The sequence below is a fragment of the Triturus cristatus genome, chromosome 8 (assembly GCF_964204655.1).
Source record: "Triturus cristatus chromosome 8, aTriCri1.1, whole genome shotgun sequence".
Classification (NCBI taxonomy): domain Eukaryota; kingdom Metazoa; phylum Chordata; class Amphibia; order Caudata; family Salamandridae; genus Triturus; species Triturus cristatus.
The window spans coordinates 1,118,025,202-1,118,047,973 of record NC_140591.1 but is presented as its reverse complement, the minus strand read 5'-3'; the positions used below and the strand labels follow the sequence as shown (position 1 = coordinate 1,118,047,973).

The following is a 22,772-nucleotide window of genomic DNA, read 5'->3' as shown; positions in this document are numbered from 1 at the left end:
TAATATCGCTGGCCAGTGCATTGGAAGCCCTAATGGAAGTTGCTGTCATAGCGGAGAAGCGTTCGTCAATATTGTCCAACCGCCTACCCTCCTTATCCGGAGGGTTGGTCCAAGAAACAGAAGAGTTCTTGGACCGTCTTTGGGCTGCTTTCATGATGACAGAGTCAGGGTGTGGATAACCAGTTAAACAAGTAGGTGAGTTGCCTGGCACTTTACACTTCTTGTACAGCCGGGTGACAACAGCTGCCACTTAAGCCGAGGTCTTAACGAGCTTCAAACGTACCTCCAATATGAAATAGACTATAAGGATTGAATGAATGGATTTTTGAGCTGAATCCTTAAAATCATATTAGAAAAACTAATTCTGTAGGACGGGGGGGGAGGTAGGTCAAAACATTTAGAGGCCCGTTCCAAGAGCTCATAAAAACCTCCAAGGCCTCCTAAAGGTGAGTTAGCAGGTGATGGTGCAGCCAAAACAGATAAAGGAGCTACATAATCATCCCATTCCTGATAATCACTTGATGGGTCCTGAGGAATCTCACTCTCTTTTGGCTGATCCTCCCTATCACTGTCAATAAAGTTACCCCGTATAGTAATGGGAGGCAGAACTGTTTTCTCTTTTTGATGTTGTGTGCCCAAAGGAGTTTTAGGAAGGTGCACTACTCCTGGTGTTTCTGAATGAATCAGAGTACACTGAGCTGGAGAGTTTGCCTCAGGGAACCTTTTGTAATAATCGTTTAGCATGAGGCATAAGCCCGTTACTAGGGACATAGGTACTGAAATGGTGTCATCATGCGAACCCTGATTCTCTTCAAAGGGTTCATCTTAAGAATAATGCTACTGAAAGGTATCATAGCAGTGAACAGCCATCGAGAAGATAGTAAACACCCAGCTCACCCGGCCCCTCGAAGACAACAACAGCCTAGGTCCGTCCCAATCAGGATTCCGCAGCAACCACAGCACCGAGACCGCCCTCATCGCCGCCACAGACGACATCAGGATCCTGCTAGACAACGGAGAGACGGCGGCCCTCATCCTCCTAGACCTCTCCGCCGCCTTCGACACTGCCTGCCACTGCACACTACGCACGCGCCTCCACGACGCAGGGATCCGAGACAAGGCCCTGGACTGGACCACCTCCTTCCTCTCTGGCAGAACCCAGAGAGTCCGCCTCCCCCCGTTCCGATCCGATGCCTCCGAGATCATCTGCGGCGTCCCTCAAGGATCCTCCTTCAGCCCGACACTGTTCAACATCTACATGGCTCGCTAGCACGGATCGCCCGACAGCACGACCTCAACATAATCTCCTATGCCGACGACACTCAGCTGATCCTCTCCCTCACCAAGGACCCCCTCACCGCCAAATCCAACCTCCACCAGGGAATAAAGGCCGTCACCGACTGGATGGAGGACAGCTGCCTCAAACTGAACACAGACAAGATGGAAATCCTCATCCTCGGATCCAACCCCTCCGCATGGGACGACTCTTGATGGCCCACGTCACTGGGGTCCCCCTCAGCCCCCACCTACCACGCACGCAACCTGGGAGTCATCCTCGACTCGAAACTCTCCATTACCAAACAAGTCAACGCAGTCTCCTCCACCTGTTTCTTCGGACCGGCTTGCTGTTTTTCCACCTGAAGGATATCTTTCACTCGGAGTCTCCCTGGTTGGCGGCGATTCATACTGTTCGCGTTTTTTCCAGTTATGTCAAGGACCGCCACGGTATGTGCCATTGCGGACCTTTAGACCGTGCTTCCATATCAATAATACTGATATACTGAGATCTGCCCAGTCAGCTCGACCCGGAACCGAAATTACTTTCGCCCTTGAAATTCTTATTCTGAAAGCCTAAGCCCAGACTCCGAGTCAACAATTTTTCAAATAGATTGAAGTTACTTAGCGCATCGGCCACCTGTCTGAGGCCAGAGTGATTCTGCCTATGTCCTCAGCTTGACTTGAACGCCATATATATATTCTATACAGGTCCCAGTTCATCACCAAAACTATTTTGCATGGTCTTTGTACGCCCTGAGGAAGTTAGCACCTACATCTCGGTGCGTTCACAGAAACGCGCGTCGGCGCATTCCATGAGGCCCATCTATTTTCCAATTCTTTAAATCTGAACATGTTCAACTCTGCACAGTATTGAAATCCTGTATGATGATTTTTATATATTGACTGCTGTGATTGTAGGGCCTTTTTGTGTTATTTAGATCCTTCGTTTGTAGATTTGTGATGTATGTATTTATGGTATGGTATGATATTGGTATGAGTCTGTGAGCTTGTTTGTGTATGATTATGTCTGGGGCCTCTCTTCAAGTCTGACCAACACCTGTGTATATATACTGTTAAGCTTGATGCATTCCTCACTAACTGTAAATTAGCCATCGCATTGAATTAATTTTTTTTGATTGACAAAAATGAAAAATAAAATATAGTAATGAATTCTCTTCTGACTGACTATGTGCTGAACGTTTTGTTTGTTGGTTTAGTTTAAGTGTCCGCATACAAATTGATGATACCTTGTACATTTTGAAAGATATAGGTAGAGAAAGCTCTTTTTTTCATGTTAATGTCCTCCACCTGTTTCAACACCCTCCGCATGCTCCGCAAGATCTACAGATGGATCCAGACAAACACGAGGGAAACAGTCACCAAGGCCCTAGTCAGCAGCAGACTCGACTACGGAAACGCTCTCTACGCTGGAGCCTCGTCCAAGCTCATCAGCAGACTACAAAGGATCCAGAATGCCTCTGCACGCCTGATCCTCGACGTCCCGCGCCGCAACCACATCACCCCCCACCTCAGGAACCTGCACTGGCTCTCCGTCGACAAAAGAATCTCCTTCAAGCTCCTGATCCACGCACACAAAGCTCTCCACAACACCGGCCCAGCCTATCTCAACAGTCGACTCTCCTTCTACGTACCCAACAGGAAACTCCGCTCCGCCGACCAAGCCCTGGCCACCATCCCACGTATCTGGAGAACTACTTCAGGAGGCAGATCCTTCTCCCATCGCGCGGCCAAGACCTGGAACACCCTCCCCCTCTACCTGCGACAGACCGAAGACCTGCTGACCTTCAGGAGACAACTCAAGACCTGGCTCTTCGACCAATAGCAGCAGCAACCCCCCCCTCCCAGCGCCTTGAAACCCTCCCGGGTATGTAGTGCGCTTTACAAATTATGTGATTGATTGAACAGCCGGGTATTTGTCATGAAAAGAAAATTCTCCCTCCAGATAAGCAGAAGTGTCCTGACTGAGATGTAAATCGGAGCTTTAGTGGCAGTTCACGGACTCGTCGACGAATGAGTTGACAGTGGCAGCATAGACGGTCCCTTTGTCGACGTGAGACTGGAGGGTCTCCTCGACTTCGAGGAGAAAGTTGATGTCAACGGTGGCGCCATCAACCCTGGCAACGTCAACAATACTTTCGTGGATGAGGAAGATGTTGTCGTCGCTCTAGTCATTGGAGTCACCGATGCCGTTGTCATCACCGGCATGGAAGTATACGCTTGTGTCTACGATTTAGTCATCAGTGCGACATCCGATGACGGGATGATTTTCGACAACGGATCCATCGATGGATGGATTGTCTTCACTGGATGCTCCTTAAAAGGAGTAACAGGTACCGATGAGGAAGAAGAATGAGCCTTTTTGTGTGAGAACTAATGTTACGCAGGCGCACTACTCATAGATCTATCAGCCCCTGAATCCTTCTTGTGAGATCTCCCTCTTTTGGAGTCCTTTTCATAGGAGGTTGAGACCTCACTTTAACGCTTCTTCCCAGAGGAGGAATGACTCTTTACCACATCATCATCATCAGAATTGGAGTCAAGAATGGATCTTTTTCCTCTGAAGCCAAAGAAGAAGCCTGGCCTTGCGATCTTTCAAGGTCTTAAACGAAAAAAGCCCTGCAATGCTTACACTCCATAAGCTCATGGTTAGGGTGTAAGCCGTAAAGGCATCCCTTGTGGGGATCTTCAGAAAACAATCTTAGTTTCCCAAAAGATTTGCAAGGACAGACCACCTCTTCTAAGATCCCTCTGACATGCTGGTAACCAGGAAAAAACCCAAAAGGCTGTAATTCTGAGTTGCCTAAAGGTCAAAGATTCACTTTTGAGAGTATAGGAAATGTCAAAAGTTGACAAAACGCTGAGCAGAGGTCAGGGAGACTTTCCCTCACACACGTGTGGTAAGAAATCCAAGATGTAGTGGCTCTGGAGGGGATGAGCGCTTCAGGGTCTCTACTCTGATTGGTTGATGTTTGGTTGCATTAAAACAATGTGAATGGACTACCAATATCTACTGTTTTCAATGTGATTTCTAAAGCTTAGGTCGAAGCACAGCTTTTATTACTGTTACCATGGGACTCCCACCATGACTACAGGGAAGATTAAAGCACGTTATTCTATGAAAGATAAATACTGGAGAAGGAACTATTTTACTTGTAGCTTCCCATCAGCCGACGATGGCTGATTGTCACCTCCGCCTTTGGAAGGCTTCTGTTGAGGTAAGTCTGTCTTCGCTGCTCGTGCTAAATGAGTGGTTTCAACCTTCTGAGGACAATAACAACTGTCAAAGGATTTGTACACCAGAGTGGCCTAGTCCCGAAAGGCGACTTGGACAGGGTGTGCACCACTATACTGAAATATTTTGTTACACAATCAGCAATTTATAAACACATGATCAACCAAATCATATTTATTCTGGTAGACTCAATGGTCGACATGTCATGATATCGAATAACATCAATCAACAGAAGATTGAAACGTCACTACAACAAAATAAAACTTATTTGGCAGAAGAAATTAGTCCGCTGGAGATGACGAATGCCCAATACATTTCCGGACTGTCTGTCCCTTCCTCAGGGGCCAATCTAAAAAACATATATCAAAAAACTCCAAGGATTTGTACCGGCATTTTTTCATTTTCTCCTGGTCAAGTGCCATCAGTGTCCCCATCTCTAACGTCATGTGCTTTATCTGCATGAGATTCGAACTGTGCAATACCGGAGAAGGGAATATGTATAATACGCTGTTTTGCTTCAGGTTTTAAGCCACACACTTCTTCTCAGTCAAACCATGGCAGTAGCCATGAGCAGCTAGGTCAGAAGAATCAGGCACATAACTAAGGAACCGATTAGAGGCTAGCCTACAATCATTTAGAATTTCAAGGGAGTCTTGTCTGTCTTTTTTAGGCAAATTTTCAGAAAACTATTCAAGTGAATACTAAAGTGCTCTGTTGTACCTGCCCGATAATGCTACAGAGCTAGCAATTTTCATTCCCTTCGTTGAAGTACTGCACTTCATTTTGCCTACTGAAGCCGGTAGATTGCTCTATTCATCTCAAGCAATGGTAGGTGATGGTTTTGTGGTCTGGTATTTCTTGGCCACGAACACCCTTACTGAGTTCAGTGGAGGAGCCACTGGCAGGAAAAGAGGACTTGATAAGGAACCTTATACTTCTTTAAAAGCCTAGTAGGAAAAGATTTGTCTGAAGCAGGCATTATAAATATTTGCATTGCTGGTTCAAGCAGACCTGCATTGCTGCTTCAAGCAGACCAGGTACCAAAAGGAGAAGAGGTCTTATGAAGGCCAGATGGTGGAATGTCTTAAATATTACTACTGTTGTCGCTGATGGAGGAGGCATAAGAATATTTACTCTGATGCTTCTCCTGTAAGAAGCTCACCGAGGGGCCAATTCACAAAGGGCCTCCAAACTCGTGGCGGAAGCCATGCAGTTGTGACAGGGGGGCCTGCAATGGGTAACTACAGTATTAAGGTCCTGCTACGACAGCTGGGCCTGTGCCTAGAGTGTGGAGGTCCTTTGTGAATCTGGGCTTGAAAGTCACATATCATCTATCTATAGGTGACAGTCGAGATGGAGGATCCTCCATGAAAGTAGGAGAATAGCCCCAGATTGAATAAGAGGAAGACGATGATGCAGTACAAAGAAGACGTGAATGGTTAGGTATTCTTGATTTTCTACTTGAAGGTCTAGAATGTTGCAAATGTGAAAACCTAGAACCCGTACATGGACACACTTATCGACTGTGAAGACTTTTATAACATGGTCATACTGGAAGAGATGCAGGTGGTTAACGTAGTCTGGGTGGTACCTCAGCACAAGCTGGTGTTGACGATCACTGGCAAACCACTTGAAGAGAGGTTGGTGACAAAGGTGAAAGATATGGAGACAGGTGATCCCTTGGCAGGGAAATTGCCCCAAAAAAAGCATCAGATGTGTAATTTCACAGGTCTGTAAATAAGCTTTTGAATATTAGGAATCAGATTGAAAAGCTTTACAATGTGACAAAAGCGAAACATGCTGAGCTCAGTGCTCCAGGATCCTGCTTCCAGAAGCTGGAAAAACAGAAATGCCATTTCACTGCCAGAACATGGTGGGATACCAGAGGAGCAGGGTTTCTTGTATGTGCAGAGATAGTTTTCCAGTCTATGTTTCTTCAGTATATATCCCTGCAATGCCTAGCTTAGATTTATTTTACTTTCAAAGGTTTGTGAATATTTGCTGATCACCATTTCATATTGTAGTGATTTTTTTTCTAAATTGAACTGGGTTCTTTTTTAAATTAAATAATTAATTTTGGACTATTTAGCAATATATTTTTTAATTGCTCAATGATGCTGTACATGGGTAGGGCACTTCAGTGTTTATGACTATTAATCATGACCCCCCCTCCCCCAGGAGGAGAAACAACATTTCTCTTATTGTTGAATACTACCCCATTCATCACTTCATTGGTTCATACAGATTGCAAAACTATTGATGAAAACAACAGCTATTGTTTGTAATGATATCATTATCACTCTTTATTAAATAATAATAAATAGTTTGGTAGCGCTCTCCCAATTGATAACTTTTCCGAAGTTTTTGTTTCCGATATTTGTTTATACTGCACGAGAACGTAATTCATAAGTTAATTTATGTTGAATAAATAACCAGAAACGTAAATTGCATTTCACTGGAGCAACTGTTAGTGGGTACCTCTGTGAATGATTATACTACTTCTGAGTATACTACTTCAATCAGCACCCTATTTGTAATGTTGATTTAAATTCTTCCTTGAGAAAAAGAATCTCCTTTATAGTGCTTGTGATTTACGGTGAGCTTTTCTTGTCTTTATCGAGAGGATATACTTGCAGCTTTGACATTTCAAGTGATAATGAAACAGGTCACCAGTAACGATATATACTAATCAAACACTCTGGTTAAGTGGTTCACAGAAATTTGAGGTTGTCATTAGAAACAATACATTTACTTATATATATATATATATATCTATATCCAACAAACTAGTTCGCAGCCGAGACGGGGTTGGGAACCCCTATAAATCCAAACTGCATCGTATTCCACAATCCAAAGAAACAATACGTCACGGCCTCCAAAGTTCCTTATAGAGTGATTTTAAAATCACGCTATAAGGAACTTTTGGATGCCGTGACGTGTTGTTTCTTTGGATTGTGGAATACGATACAATTTGGAGATATATATATATATAGCAAAGAACTCATCAAAACCTTGAGAACTACCCAGAGTTCTCTGCTTCTTTTTTGCATAATTTGTGTGTCACTCTATGCCTTGAAAGGGTATTGTTTTGAGATATATATATATTATCTACTGGCGGTCGCCAGTAGATAGTTATAGTTAGGACCGTGTTTCCATAGGAAATCTCAAAATTCTATTTTGAATAACTTTGGCGCCGATTGACGAATCCTCGCGAAATTTTCAAAACTAATGGGGCGCTCCGCTCCGCTCCCACCCTGAAAGTCTCGGGGTGATTCGTCAAGCGGGGGCCGAGAAAAAAGGGGGGTCCCAAAACGCGTTTTCCCCATGGATTTTTCCATAGGGACTTTAGGGACAGAATTACTTGAAATTTGGCAGAGAGGTAGCCCTCAGGTCAGGGATGTGCCTTTTGAAGGTCTCGTGTAAATCTGTTCAGTATTTCCTGAGAAAATAGCATTTAAATCAATATATATATCTATGGGCGCGCTCCGAGCGCGTACCGTAAGCTTACCGTACGCGCACGCCGCCGTGCACGAGCGCGATTCTGATTGGTTGTTAGATCTCAGTAAACATTCGAATCGGTCGAAACCAGGAAGTGTCGGCCGCCATTTTGTCTCTCGCAGTCTGAGAGGGTGAAAAACAAAGGTGGATAACGTGAAAAGGGGGCAGGCTGGACAGTTCCTGACCCCCTAGCCTTTGTCAGGGGGTCCCAGAAGGACCCCCAAGGGCAAAAATTAATTTTAATTTTTTTTCAAAAAATCGCCGAATGCGCGTAGCGTACGCGCACGGCGTAAACGGAGAAATTCCGCGAGGAGAAATTCCGCGAACTTCGCGTAACTATTACGCGTACCGTGCGCGCACGGCAAAAAATGCATTAAAAAAAAAATTAACCATTCCATAATGCAGGATATAGTACATATATTATTTTACCAAAAATCTCAAAAAAAAAATTGCATTTAAAAAACCGTACAAATTCACTGAAAAAACCATAGGTTTCACACACGTTATAGTTAGGAATTAGCATTTAAAAAACCTTGCAAATTCACTGAAAAAACCATTGGTTTCACACATGTTATAGTTAGCTGGACATTTCACTCGTTAAAAACCAATGAAATTCCCCCGTTATAGTTAGTGCAGGCAACTATAACTCACGCGACCGCAATCCTCTGTTGATGCTAATACTGTATCTTTAGCTATACATATATTACAAATATTTATTTTTCATAAAGACACATATGTCATCAGTGATGTAATATCTGACATCATCAGCAGAGGATTGCGGTCGCGTGAGTTATAGTTGCCTGCACTAACTATAACGGGGGAATTTCATTGGTTTTTAACGAGTGAAATGTCCAGCTAACTATAACATGTGTGAAACCTATGGTTTTTTCAGTGAATTTGCAAGGTTTTTTAAATGCTAATTCCTAACTATAACGTGTGTGAAACCTATGGTTTTTTCAGTGATATATATATATAGACACACATACACACACACGTGTGTGGGGGCATATCACAAAAGTAGCACATATTTACCACAAGCACTTGATCATACTAATGGTTCTATTATTTCTTAAATTGCCACTTCCCCCCTTGTGTGTACAGTAGCAGCACTACTTAGTTTGCTTACTAATACATATTTTGTTTTAGGTTTGGGTTCACACACCTGAAATCACAAAACCAATAACAACTAATGGGTGTTATTTAGCATTTTTAAAAGCATAACAAGCAACTCGAAATTACCTTTCTCAGTCGATCAGGCGAAAACTCCAGACCAACAAGGAAAAGGGTGAAGAATACACCAAACTCTCCTAGAGTCTCCACCTGTACAATGGACTAAAAAACAGACAACAGTTAATTGCCCTATCCAGTGACTGTTGGTATTTTCTTCCAATTGCTTTTTACACAGCATCAGTTTGGGTGCTTTTCTTTATATAGATATATATATATATATATATATAGATAGATGTGGGAGGGTACACCCCCTTAGCTACCACAATATATAGTTTTCAATATGGATTGCACTGCCAAATTATTGCACCAAAATACAGACTATCACAATATCGTGAAGTACTTACATGGGGAAGGTAAATATTTACTTTTCCTAATACTTAACATATATATGCATATATAGTCAAGGTACGCAGATGTAGTGGTAAGTACCGTATATATATGCTTAGCTATAAACTTACCTTCGCTGGCTGTGATAGTAGGATATGATGACATTTTGTCACTCAGTGTTGTGACATATATCCCATGCTTAGGATTCAATGTTTTACATACTAAGACATATCTGTCAATCACTTAATTCTCACAAAACCCTAACTGTAGATTAATTAAATATCATCTAAGAAATAACACACAAATTTCACTCAGTCATTATTTATTAAACAAAAAAATGAAAGTTGCACAAAATAGCCTGGAGTTGCCATCAAACAAAGTACGCCTCAAATGTACATACAAGATGGGCAAAATTTCCAGGAACATGTGATAATTACAACTTGGTTCATTTTCATGAACGCTAAAAAAGTGTAATTTTTGGGACTAAGTTTGCAGGCCAGCAAGTGGTTTTACTGTAGGTGAAAATTGAAAAATAAATTATATTAATGGTATTTGTCCGCGAGTAATGTTTACCGACTAGTTAAAGGGAAGTCTTTTGTTTCACATGGAATACGCTATCATTTCTTTACCTATTAATAATTTGTTTAAACTCCTAAAGATTGAAACATTATATTAAAATAGTACAGACGTTATTTACAAGGTTAGAAAAAAAATGATATTAATATTAAATATGTATAGAAGTATTTAGGAGTTGTAAAAACTTGTGACTGGTAGAATAAAACGTTAGTTATAATTATTTCACTCAGATTGCTGTAGTTTATTAAAGCAAAATAGTTTTGAAAACTCGCTGTAATGGGATCCGCAGCTGCTAAAACAAACACATTGAAAAGCAAACCGAAAATGGCAAAATAAAAATGTTATTGATTCTTTTCAAGGAGCATATATGGTTAGTTGGATTCAAGCAGCCACTGATTTTTGCAGTGAACATTCTGACTTTACTAGAAATAGGACATAAAGGGTCAGGGAAGCAAGTTGGGAAATCTACACTGAATATATGGGATCTGAACTATTTGTTGCATTTAGGTCTAACGTTAAATCAAGTGCAAATAAAACAGAAATCAAAGGTTGAAAATGAGTTTTAATGTCAAGCTTATGTACTCTTATTGCCCGCTCTGATAAAAACACTGTTAGGTAGATTACATGCACAAACATTCTTTGTGTAGGGTTGACTTCCTGCAGAATTTACCAGAATAAATCAGTCAGTCAGTCAGTCAGTCAAAAATTCTTTATTTTGGCCGTTAAGGCCATAAAAGCACAGATAAAAAATACAATACATTCTTTCGAGTATCCCAGTAGGACTTTCATTATTCGAGATACAAGTAGCTTAGTAAAGTGCATGTGCATTACAATATTATTTATAAAAATCCTAAAAAAATAAAAAATTTAATAAAATGGATAGATACAAAATACACGCTTACACCATTAAAATATTACAGAATGAGATTAAAAGAGACCAATCACAGTGGTGGAATAGAGTAATCCGAACAGTCAGGACCTAGCTTTAAAATAGCTCGACGTGCACACCACATGGAAAATAAATAACGAGAAACCCAATACGCAATAGGCATACTAGTGTCATATTTTAGTATCCTGAAAGCCTGTGTGCAGTGGTTCGTTCCGAGATTTCTGCATAACTGCAGTAACCATCGGTGTCTCGCCTTCTTGTATGCCGGACAGAAAAATAGTACATGCTGATTCGTCTCCGGTGTATTATTGCATGCCAGGCATCCCTGTGTTGGTGTACCCCCCCAGTTGTTCGTAAAAGCACGTAAAGGAAGTACCCCATATCTAAACTGTAAATAAAGCTTTTTGGCAAGAGCTGGCTGGATGTCATCAAGTGCAGGTTCAATCCTGTATTGGTGCTTTATTTCTAGGAATGCCGTGGTCAGTGCACCTGTCGCAGAATTCCCTTGTAATAGGGTGAGTTTGTGCTCCCTGAAGCACTTTGTCAAGGCCTTCCTAGATATTGTCAGACAGCTTTCTTCAGCACTAGCCCACAGGTCGCCCAATCCCATTGTTGCTAAAGAGTTTTGAATATATGCCAAACATGGGATTTTGCTCACTCCCCGTAAGCTTAGCACTTCCTTCAGCTCTTTCCTGTAAGCAGTTAATTCTGGAGTGCTCCATAAACGTCGCCAGAATAGAAGGGGTCTGAGGGTAACGTCCTCTGCAATTGGTCCAACCCCAAGATCCATTCGGAGCGGCGTGAGTGGTGTGCTTTTGGGAAGACCCAAAAGTTGCCAGACAAAACAGACAAAATAATTCGCAGTTTTAGATAAGGAATCAGGTGGCCGGTGGCCCCAGATTTCTGCCCCGTACAAGGCTGCGCCCCTGGCTTGTGCTTTATAAATTTCCACCACCGGTCCAACTGTTTTATGAGTGCACTTCCTGTGCATCTTAGCTAATCCCCATGTTGTTTGTGCCAGCTTTAGACTTGCTTTCTTTATTTGAACACCCCAGACCATTTTTTCGGTGAGTGCGATTCCCAGTTATTTAACAATAGTCACTCTCTAAAAGTTTTCCATCTAACTGGAGATTTGGTTGTGTGCCGTTACCTGCATTAAATATCATATATTTGGTTTTCTGTAGATTGATCTCAAGCCCTCTACTTTTGTAGAAAGAATAAAAAGTGTCTAAGGCCCACTGTATTCCCATAGGAGACCTAGATAGCAGTAGGGTATCATCGGCGAACATCAAGGCTGGTACCTTGCAGTTCACCTGCCAGGGTGCGTCGATGTCCCCCCCCCCCCCCCCTTCCCCTCCCCCCCCCCCAATCAAGGCCTCCACTAGACCATTGATAAAAAAACAAAAGAGGGTTAGGCCAGCACAAGCCTTGTCGTACACCTCTGTCTATAGGTATGGAATCAGTAATCTCACCATGTTTTCCATAGTTGATTTGGGCAAAATTATGATCGTGAAGCCGTTTTAACTGATAACAGAGATACGGAGGGGCCCCTATATTTAATAAAATGGTCCACAATTTGTCCCTGGGCACTAGATCAAATGCAGATTTTAAGTCCACAAAGATCAAATAGAGGCTGCCACCCTCCAAATACACTGTCTTCCAATGCAATAGTTGCATCCTGAAGATTTGATCTATTGTGGACATTCTTGCTCTAAAACCGGCCTGGTAAGGGCTAAGAATAGTATACTCCTCCATCCAACTCTGTAGTCTGCCCAGCAGCACTCAAGCATATATTTTCTGACTGACATCTATGAGGCTGATGGGACAGTAGTTAGCAGGTAGAAGTGGTGAGCCCTTTTTATAGATCGGTATGATTTTCGCCCCCAGCCAAGTAGAAGGAATCGACATTCCCTGCAGGATAGCATTAAACAGAGTCAATAGGTAAGGGGCCCAGATAATAGGTTCATTGTGAAAAAGGTCACCGTGGATCTTATCTAAGCCTGGAGCCTTAGATGGAGTTACCCTGCTTAAGGCGTCCATTATCTCTTTTAGAGTAATTATGGGGGCGTCATAACAAATCAACTGGGAACGGGGACATTCATTTATGGCTTGCTCAACGTCACCCTCTACCCTTATGTATAGGAACTCGAAGTGGGTCTTCCAAACTTCTGCCACTATGTTCGGTTCTATTGCACTTTTACCCTGTGGGCAGCCAGTGTTTAGTAGATTCCAGAATGTCCTCATGTCCTGCATGCTTAAGGCACTTCTCAGCCTCTCCCACTTGTCACCTTCCCAGCTCCTTTTTGCCAATTTTGTGATTTTTTTAGGCTATCCTATTATCTTTTATTGATGACCTGTCATTGTATTTAATGGCTAAGATAAGTGCTTGCTTAGCCTTGCGACAATCATCACTGTACCACGGGTGCCCAGAGGGTCCCTCCCCTCTTGTTCTTTTGATAGGGAAAACAATGTTTGCCGTGGCAGATATTAACCTTGGTGATTATCAGCAATTTCGGGAAGGGAGCTAAGAAGATCAACAGTTCCGCTAAGTTGATTTGCGGCCTTAAGGAATGTGATGGCGGTTTGGTACAGGGAAGCCAACTTTTCCTGCGATTGGCAAATTACCCCCAATCTGACTCTCCTCCTGCAACTAGTTAGGATTATCCTAGGAACGGATAGGGATTGGACTTCAGGTGCGCTCTTGGGACATGGTGGAACTGTCTCAAGAATCAGGGCATTATGGTCACTATCGTGTTGAGGCACAACCTTGAATGTTATTACCCTGTGCAAGATTTTGTGTCCACCAGGATATGATCTAAAATGGAGGCACATCCCAGTCTGTTATAAGTATAATTTGCCAGGGAGTCAGATTTTGTGCACCTGTTACACGCCCTAAGTGAATGATTCAGTGTAAGGGTTTGGAGTACCAGTAGGGTCCAAGCCTGGGTTGGCGGAGTATTAGGCTCTGGAATGGCCAATTGCGCATCATCCTCACTGGGGTTACCTGCATTCACGCCATTCACAGATTCATACTGACAATTGAAATCACCGCCAAGGACCACAAAAATATTATCCGGAATAGTAAGCAGGAAGGTTGTCAGTTGATCAAGAGTTGAAGACTCCTGGCCGTAGCCAGCTGGATGGGAATAAACATTGATCAGGGCAACTCTGATTTTTGCCGGAAAACTCAGAAAAACACAAAGAATGTCACGGGAAGATGTCCCTATCTGTTTTGCTGTACACCACAAGTGTACGGCAACCCAGGTGCAGAGTCCCCCTGAGGGCCTTCCCTTACCCCCATGTATGGCTGCTAGGCTAAAGGTCGCATAGCCTAGTCTGTGTGTATCCACCCTAGCCCAGGTTTCCTGAAACATACAGATTTCATTCAGTTCAATAAATGCTCCCCACTCTGGATTATCCAGTTTGGAGGTAAGGCCAGCGATGTTCCATTATAATACCTGGAACTTAGGGATGCCATTGATTTGCTGAGGGGGGCAGAGCTGGCCTCCTTTGCGAGAGCCTTTTGCCATTCCCGATGGTGTAGTGTTCAGCTGCGGGGCTTGAAGGTTCTAAAGTCCCCCACAGTTGTCCATTAAATGCCTGCGTGGGCCTAGGGGGTAAACCAGATGTAATTTGAATATCAAAAGCACCTTGTACTTCCTAGCTTTGGACACTTCCCAGACCATCACCCCCCTCTATGTCCTGTCCTATTTCCTGTCTGGGATGAACAGGGCTCCTAGACGGCACCCTCAGTTCTATGGGATCCCGGCACTCCCTCTTAGATTTTAATTCCAATGTCGTTGACTGAACTGGTTTTAGTCAGTCTACTGACTCTAGGGACGCAAATCTATGTGTAAGGGATAAATTAAAAAATAACGGCCTTGGTTGGACCTGTTCCAAGATGGATTTTTGCTTACTCTGCTGCCTGGACCTTACCCCGTGCACAGTCCACGGTCTGTTTTCAGACACAAGTCCCGGAGGGTAGAAGTAACCCGACGGGAGAGGGCTTATGCCACCTGCCTGCCTTTGTTGATTGTGGTCTAAAAGGGCCCTTACAACCCAAGGGTTTCTAAAGTTAATCACAATGCTATCACCGGGTATATCTTTCGGCCTCTGACCCACCCATCCCACCCTGCGAGTGAACAGAATTTCTCCTGCATCTTTATACAAGAATTGAAGCTGCTTGGCCAGCCAAAAATTGCATTTGTTTTTTAGTTCGAAGTGAGATTCCCTTTGCCCCATACTTAATTACTGTACTCCAGTGAGAATCATGACATATGGAGTGGAGTCCGGGGGGAGATTAATACATGGTAGGGCTGGTCTCACCACTGGGGCTTCTGATCATGCATCTTGCCCCTCGTTGGCTCTGTGATCTGACCCCCAGATGCCCCTCGTTGGCTCTGTGATCTGACCCCAGATGCTGCATATTATCTGCAGCTGTTGGTATTTCAGGGTAGGATCCGTGCTTATTACTAGCCTTCCACCCTCGTTTAGGCCCCTGGCACTGGGCGCTATCCTTAACTGTTGACTTATTGGGGATAGTCACATGTCTATTTGCATCCCCATTATTGATCTGAATTGGAAGGGACGGGCTCAGGTTAGTTACGGAGGTGTTTTCAACCCTGGGATGGGTAGACGAGGTTTGTAACACTTACCAATGAGGGGATTCACCCACCCTGTGATTTGCTTCTACCTTGCCCACATAAGTCTCTACCAAGATTGTGAGCTTGTCTACCCGGGTGATTAAGACGTTAAGTTCGTCCTTGATGATAGCCCTTATTTGTGACTGGAGATCCATCATCAAATTTGGCACCCAAGATGGCTGTTCTGTACATTCGATTGGACGTTCGCCTGGCCATCCCTTCCCCGCGTAGACATTCACTAGGAGTTCCATGCAGCCCTTCTTCCGTTTATCACATCTGCTACCGAAATAAATAACTGTCAATAAATCCTTATGTATTTTTTTTAAGTTAGGCGTGTCTTCTAAACGAACTAATATGCTTATAAGATCAAGCTTGTTTCAGACATTTGAAAGAGTTGTAGAGGTTTCTTAAAAATCACACCATTTTTAATAACTTGAATATCAGTGAGAAGAGATTTAATGGGGATTGAAATGTTTACACCCTGAGGAACAGTTTTTCACCGCTCTTTCAACTGCTTGAATTGAACTTCTTTTTACTCAAGGGAATTTATCTGGCACAGATGCTGAGAATTTCAACACTCCTAGTCCTAAACCTCAAGACATACTAGAGAAGTTAAGTATACCACAAAGTAGTAAAGTGGTCTGCATTAGCAGACCTTTGAATATATTCTCTCTGCCTGGGAATAAAGCAAGAGACCTTCACCCCAGGACATCTAGGAAACTGAGTGGAACAAAGTTAATCAAGTAATTTATTATATGCAATAGGAGTATTTTAATCTCTGTTCCTCACAGCTATGAAGGTGTGCACATAGATTCTAGCAGTTAGAAAAAGTACAAAAAGGCTACTGAAGAAATTCAAAGCAGAGAACACTGGTCTTACCTTTATACTGTTTAACCCAGATGGACCCAATAATACCCCACAGATGACATATCCAAACATGGTGGGTAGTCCTATCATTGTGCATAGCCAACCACAAGGCAGAGACAACATTCCAATTGTAACAATATCCTAAAAGAGAAGAAACATTATTTTAGCTATAAATAGTCTCAGTGTTCATTTATATAGCACATGCAATGTACTGGCAGTGTTTGTAGCACCATCTTCATATTTGTGCAAATAGTTTCACACTTATTTGTGTCCAAAACAATTAAAGAAAACACCTGCACCGTCTCTTCACCTATAGTCCTTAATACAGTACACTCGGATTCCTCAAAGTTGGAATATAAGGTTAATACTACATTTTTAAAATGTCCAACCTTGTCAAATTTTAATATGGTAGCTCTGCTATAATTCTTCAAAACAACAAGATTATGTAAGGACATATGGCCACCCGTGTCCATTTCAATATGGCAACAGTAACCCAAAAGTTAGCAATGACTAGGTCAATTTTGAACTCATTTTATATCTTCTGTTTACCATGAAGTTGATAGTGTACATAGTAAACACCGAGATACAGAATTTCAAGCAAGTGACTGGATATCTCAATTCTATCCAGGCTAGCTTTAAAGAACAGAATTATTTGTAGTATCATTTTTGAATGATGTAAATTAAAACTCCAAGGTAGAGCCATAGTGATTTTGGACTCGTTGGGAGTTTTTAACACGACTGATGATTATGGGATTACGTGCAGCCACATAGAAAAATGCAGAATCAATGGAATTGCTCTCAAAAGGATCCTGTTTTTCTACACTTTGCAAATAAAGCTTGAGTAGGAAACCAGGTCCCCAGTAGCAGTGTTCTTTCCTTTAACTGTACCATTGTTCCACAACTGGCACCCCTATAGGATCCTTGTAAGACCCTAGTAAGTGTTTCCCCTGGTACCCATGGCACTGGAACTAACAAGGGTTCCTAAGGGATTCAGCACAAATTGTGCCACCCTAAGGGACACCTCACCAAGCTCATGCAAACTGCTGTTGCAGCCTGCATGTCTTGGTGCAGAGAAAAACGAAGAGTCCAAATGGCATACACCTCTGTGTAACATCAAACAGTGGAGCGCCTTGTCGCTCCATCCACCAGTCCCACAGGAAAATAAGGATGTATTCCACAAATTCCATTGTGAATTGAATACTCAGTTTCGGTCCATTTTAATCCTTTTTAATCCAGGTTTTATTCACAATTTCTCTTCGCTTTTTCTATTCACATAAAGGGAGGGTGTTTTGAGTAGGCACACACAATGGTTAGTGGCACTTGTAGGTTTCATTTTGAACTGACAATTAGTAACAGGTGAATAGGCGGGAGGTTCACAAGAGGCATTAGATTAATTGCGGTCACAAAGTAGCAGTGAGTTTGTTCTAGTGCTTGCGAAGAGGAGAGGTGTCAGTTTCACTGCTAAGAAACATTGTGCAGGTACAAATTAGTTTGATTAGTTTGGGGAATGTATCATGTTGTGTGGGTTTAGATTGATACACGCAAGGGGAGATTTAGTATTTGAGTTTTCAATGCTGGTGAGGTTGTGTCTTCATGCACTCATTTTCATTAGACAATCAAGCATTATAGTTTAAAGAATGGGTCGAAATGTTACAGTTTATACATGCAGTCTAAATGTTATAAAATACTGATAGTGGTTTTGAATTTGGATTTGTAGATACCCCTGACGAAGAGCTGTGCAGCCCGAAATGCATTGGGTACAAGAGATCTCAGCTGTCTAGGATGAATTGTGTTTTCCCACGTGCTACAGAAAAAGGCTTGAGGCATATCTATAGCAATTGAAAATATGTGGATACATACAGCCTTTTATGTGAATGGAAAAAGCTAAGAGAAAATTGTGAATAAAACATGGATTAAAAAAAGATTACAATGGACCAAAACGGAGTATTTAATTCACGATGGAATTTGTGGAATACATCTTTATTTTGCCGTGCGACTGGTGGATGGAGTGCCAAGGGTCTCCACGGCTCCTGATGTTATACCTACGTGCTGCTGGGATGTATGACGTTACAACGCACACTTTTACAACGCATGCACTTACAACGCATTTTTTACAACGCATAATCCATTACAACGCATGACATTACAACGCATGACACTACAACGCATTTTTAAAAAATACCTTTACAACGCATTACCATTACAACGCATACTACCTTTACAACGCATACCATTACAACGCATAATATTACATTACATTTAAGGTAAGTATTAGATAGTATAGGGGTAAAAATTACTATTCTAACTCCAGGGGGTGCAACAGTAGGGTAAGTGTTGGATAGTGTAGGGGTAAAAATTACTATTCTAACTCCAGGGGGTGCAACAGTAGGGTAAGTGTTGGATAGTGTAGGGGTAAAAATTACTATTCTAACTCCAGGGGGTGCAACAGTAGGGTAAGTGTTGGATAGTGTAGGGGTAAAAATTACTATTCTAACTCCAGGGGGTGCAACAGTAGGGTAAGTGTTGGATAGTGTAGGGGTAAAAATTACTATTCTAACTCCAGGGGGTGCAACAGTAGGGTAAGTGTTGGATAGTATAGGGGTAAAAATTACTATTCTAACTCCAGGGGGTGCAACAGTAGGGTAAGTGTTGGATAGTATAGGGGTAAAAATTACTATTCTAACTCCAGGGGGTGCATCAGTAGGGTAAGTGTTGGATAGTATAGGGGTAAAAATTACTATTCTAACTCCAGGGGGTGCATCAGTAGGGTAAGTGTTGGATAGTATAGGGGTAAAAATTACTATTCTAACTCCAGGGGGTGCAACAGTAGGGTAAGTGTTGGATAGTATAGGGGTAAAAATTACTATTCTAACTCCAGGGGGTGCATCAGTAGGGTAAGTGTTGGATAGTATAAGGGTAAAAATTACTATTCTAACTCCAGGGGGTGCATCAGTAGGGTAAGTGTTGGATAGTATAGTGTAATATTATGCGTTGTAATGGTATGCGTTGTAATGGTAGTATGCGTTGTAATGGAATGCGTTGTAAAGGTAGTTTTTAAAAATGCGTTGTAGTGTCATGCGTTGTAATGTCATGCGTTGTAATGGATTATGCGTTGTAAAAAATGCGTTGTAATGGTAGTGCGTTGTAAAAGTTGCGTTGTAAAGGTTGTTCCCCGTGCTGCTGGAGCAGGCCACATCGCCAGTCTGCACGCTAACATTGCCTATGAGTACACTGTAAAAATGGAAAGGTGTGCATCCCGTCATATCAAATGTACACACACCTCCCTCTGTGTGCCATGCCACACAGCTCTGACTTCCATACCAGCAAGACCCTGCATGTGGCATAGGTAAGACACCCCTACAGCAGACCTACCAGCCCGAAGGCAGTGTGCACTATACCCATGTCTGGGCATTTCTGCAAGAGTCTATGTGTCCCTTTGATATCCAAGTTCACCCTTGGATATCACAAGTTCACAGGGAAACCATGATGGGCTGGACACTCATGATAACAAGTTTCCCAGCTACATGATGGTTTCCCTGAACCCCAAAGTGTTCAGTACCATACACCTCATCTTGATAAACTCACACTGATGCCATTGGCAGATTTATCAGACAATGCACCGAGAAGGCACCTCATGGGTGCCCCCTGAAAACCTACATTCAACTAGTGTGTTGACAGACTGGTCTCCACCAGCCAGCTACCAGAGACAGGTTTCTGACCTCCTGAGGTGAGACCCTTCGCTCTCGGAGGCCAGGAATAAAGCCTGCTCTGGGCGGAGGTGTTCACACCTTCATGCAAGATGTACATTACAGGGTGGGAAGCTTCAAAAGCCCTGCCGTTCAGATAGTGGAGATGCCCAACTCCATGCCCTGACTCCACTCTTTGGCAGCAAGACAAGCAGGAACATTAGGAAGATTTGGCGGTGTGCCCACATTCAGCCAGCAGCACCCCTAGGGCGGGCCAGCTGATGTGGACTCCACTTTTCAGATTCCGCCATCTTGTTTTGGATGGAATTAGCATTCTATGGACAGGGCGTTTTCTAAAAGGGCCTCATTGTTGTTATTGCAGGTCCTTTTCTCTGCTCGTCTGATCACTCTTGGTGGATAATTCCTTGCCAGGAGGTTGTCACTCAGGGTTTTGGCTTGCATGTCGTAATCTCCCACAGTGCTGTAATTTTTCCGTTTGCATAAGAATTAACCAAAAGGTAGATTCTCACGTAGAGCTTTTGGGTGGTGGCTGTCAAAGGTAAGCAGATTGCTGCAGTCGGTATCCTTCTTGTGCGGAGTTCTTCTTGGTTGATGGAGATCATGTCCAGAAAATGTATTGCCTTATCAGAGTGGGACCTGGGGAACTTGAGGAAGGGGTACAGGGTGTTGACCCATTCGCTAAATTAATGGCACCTGGCCTCATCACCTTTCCAGAAGATCAGGATATCGTCAATATATAGTTTCCAAGTGACAATGTTCATGTGTTAGGGGTTAGGGGGTGTGAATATATGATACGTTTCAAAATGGACCATGTACAAACAGGCCAAGCTCGGGGCAAAGGTGCTGCCCATAGAAGTACCTTGTATTTGGTGATATAACTGTGATTTGTACTTAAAGAAGTTGTCTTTCCAGGCCATCGTTGGGCATTCCATGATAAAGCAGACCAGTGTGTGATAGTCAGTGTTGCTGCTCTGAGACAGTTGTCTATCACCTCGATTGTTGCATCCTGGAGGATATTCATGCATAGAGCTTCTACATCGAGTCATCAGGATGTTGATCTCCTCCAGGTTGTCCATTTTAGCAATCAGATTGAGGACATCTTTTGTGTCTTTTAAGAATGAGGGTATATTTTGGACCAAAGGACTTAATAAATGGTCACAAAATTGACTGAGAGGTTCCAAAAGGGATCCAGTGATGGAGACGATGGGTCTTCCGGGTGGAAGGGGGGACTCTTTTATGTATTTTAGGTAATACATAAAGTATGATATCTTTAAAGATGTGTTCACTAGGAACTCTGCTTCGTGCTGGGAGATCCATAGTTGTGTTTCTGTTGTGGAGACCATGAATTTGATATGTCTCGTTAATGTGTTAGTGGGATCCGTTTCCAATTTTTTTGTATGATCTTGTATTTGCCAGCTGCCAGACACTCCTGGTCATAATCAGTTGAATTCATGCTCACTGTTGCACCTCCTTTATCTGCTGGTTTTATAGTGATCAGGTGGTCGTCCGATAGTGGTCAGTGCTTTTTTAGGTCTCGCCTGGCGAACGCAGCGCGAAGCGCTGTCGCCAGCGAGATCTATTGTTGCTGACTTGCCTCGGAAGTGGGACAGGAGATGGGCACGCGCAGGCTCTTGGCGGATTTGAGTTGGTGTACGCGCTTACAGCCACGTGGCGTGCACATCTCCTGTCCCCCTTCCCTCGCAAGTCAGCATGCAGTTTCACTTTCGTGAACATTCACTCGTTAAAAACGCAGCATTTGGGCATCCGCCGGGCTTTTGCCGCTTGCATGTAATGTGTACAGCTGGTGCTTGGTGCCGTGTTAATTAGGCTCGAGGCAGTAGTTTCTTTGTGAACGCGCTCATAAAGACTCGGGCCCCTCTCAATTCCTGAACTATGGCTATGGCGCAGCGGTAAAAATACAAGAACCACACCAGAGAGGTACGATGGACCTGCGCCACCTGTACCTTGGTACCCACATGCTGCGGTAATTACCTAGCCCTCGAACTCCAGTGCTCGCGCCCCTTGCGCCATTTCAATGTGTAGATATTAACAGGTTCGAGCCTTATGCGCGCTCCGTCATACTACATGCCGCGCTACATCCGCTAATAGCGAACGGGAGGGTTGGTGCTCAGGGCGCCCTATACTGCCTTCTTCATTCAAGCGTAAACAAGCGGGCCCATTCCTTTTTAGCGCTGGGAGCTAGGCGATTTGCCCAGAATCACCGGATGTTTGAGGGTCGGTGCCGAGACTCGAACTGGATTCCCCAGCTTCAAAGTCCCACGCTCTAGCCATTATGTTGTGTTGCTCTACACAACGCGTGTAGTGTGCCTTGCACCCCTAGGCCGTCGCGCTATCACCCCCCCTAGGGACAGGATAAAGGATCTGTGATCCCGGCTGTCAGAAAACCCGGTCTGGCTGAAGGGGGAAGCGAGGAGAGAACTCGCGGGCAGTCTTGCCCGAGTGTAATCCAAAGCGGGCCAGCCACCCCCATCGCTGGCTACCCT

The 22,772-nt window shown here is 43.3% G+C and overlaps 1 protein-coding gene across 3 annotated transcripts in view; it reads right to left on the bottom strand.

The window, feature by feature from the left end:
- Positions 1-22,772, bottom strand: part of SLC9D1 (solute carrier family 9 member D1) — a 444,459-nt gene that overhangs the window by 240,169 nt on the left and 181,518 nt on the right. For all 3 annotated transcript variants that reach the window (XM_085622704.1, XM_085622705.1, XM_085622703.1), the window contains exons 5-6: positions 16,574-16,702; positions 9,269-9,361 (exon numbers count right to left, since the gene is read on the bottom strand). In XM_085622704.1, the coding sequence (XP_085478830.1) occupies positions 9,269-9,361; positions 16,574-16,702 (222 nt within the window). The remainder of the gene's footprint in view (positions 1-9,268; positions 9,362-16,573; positions 16,703-22,772) is intronic.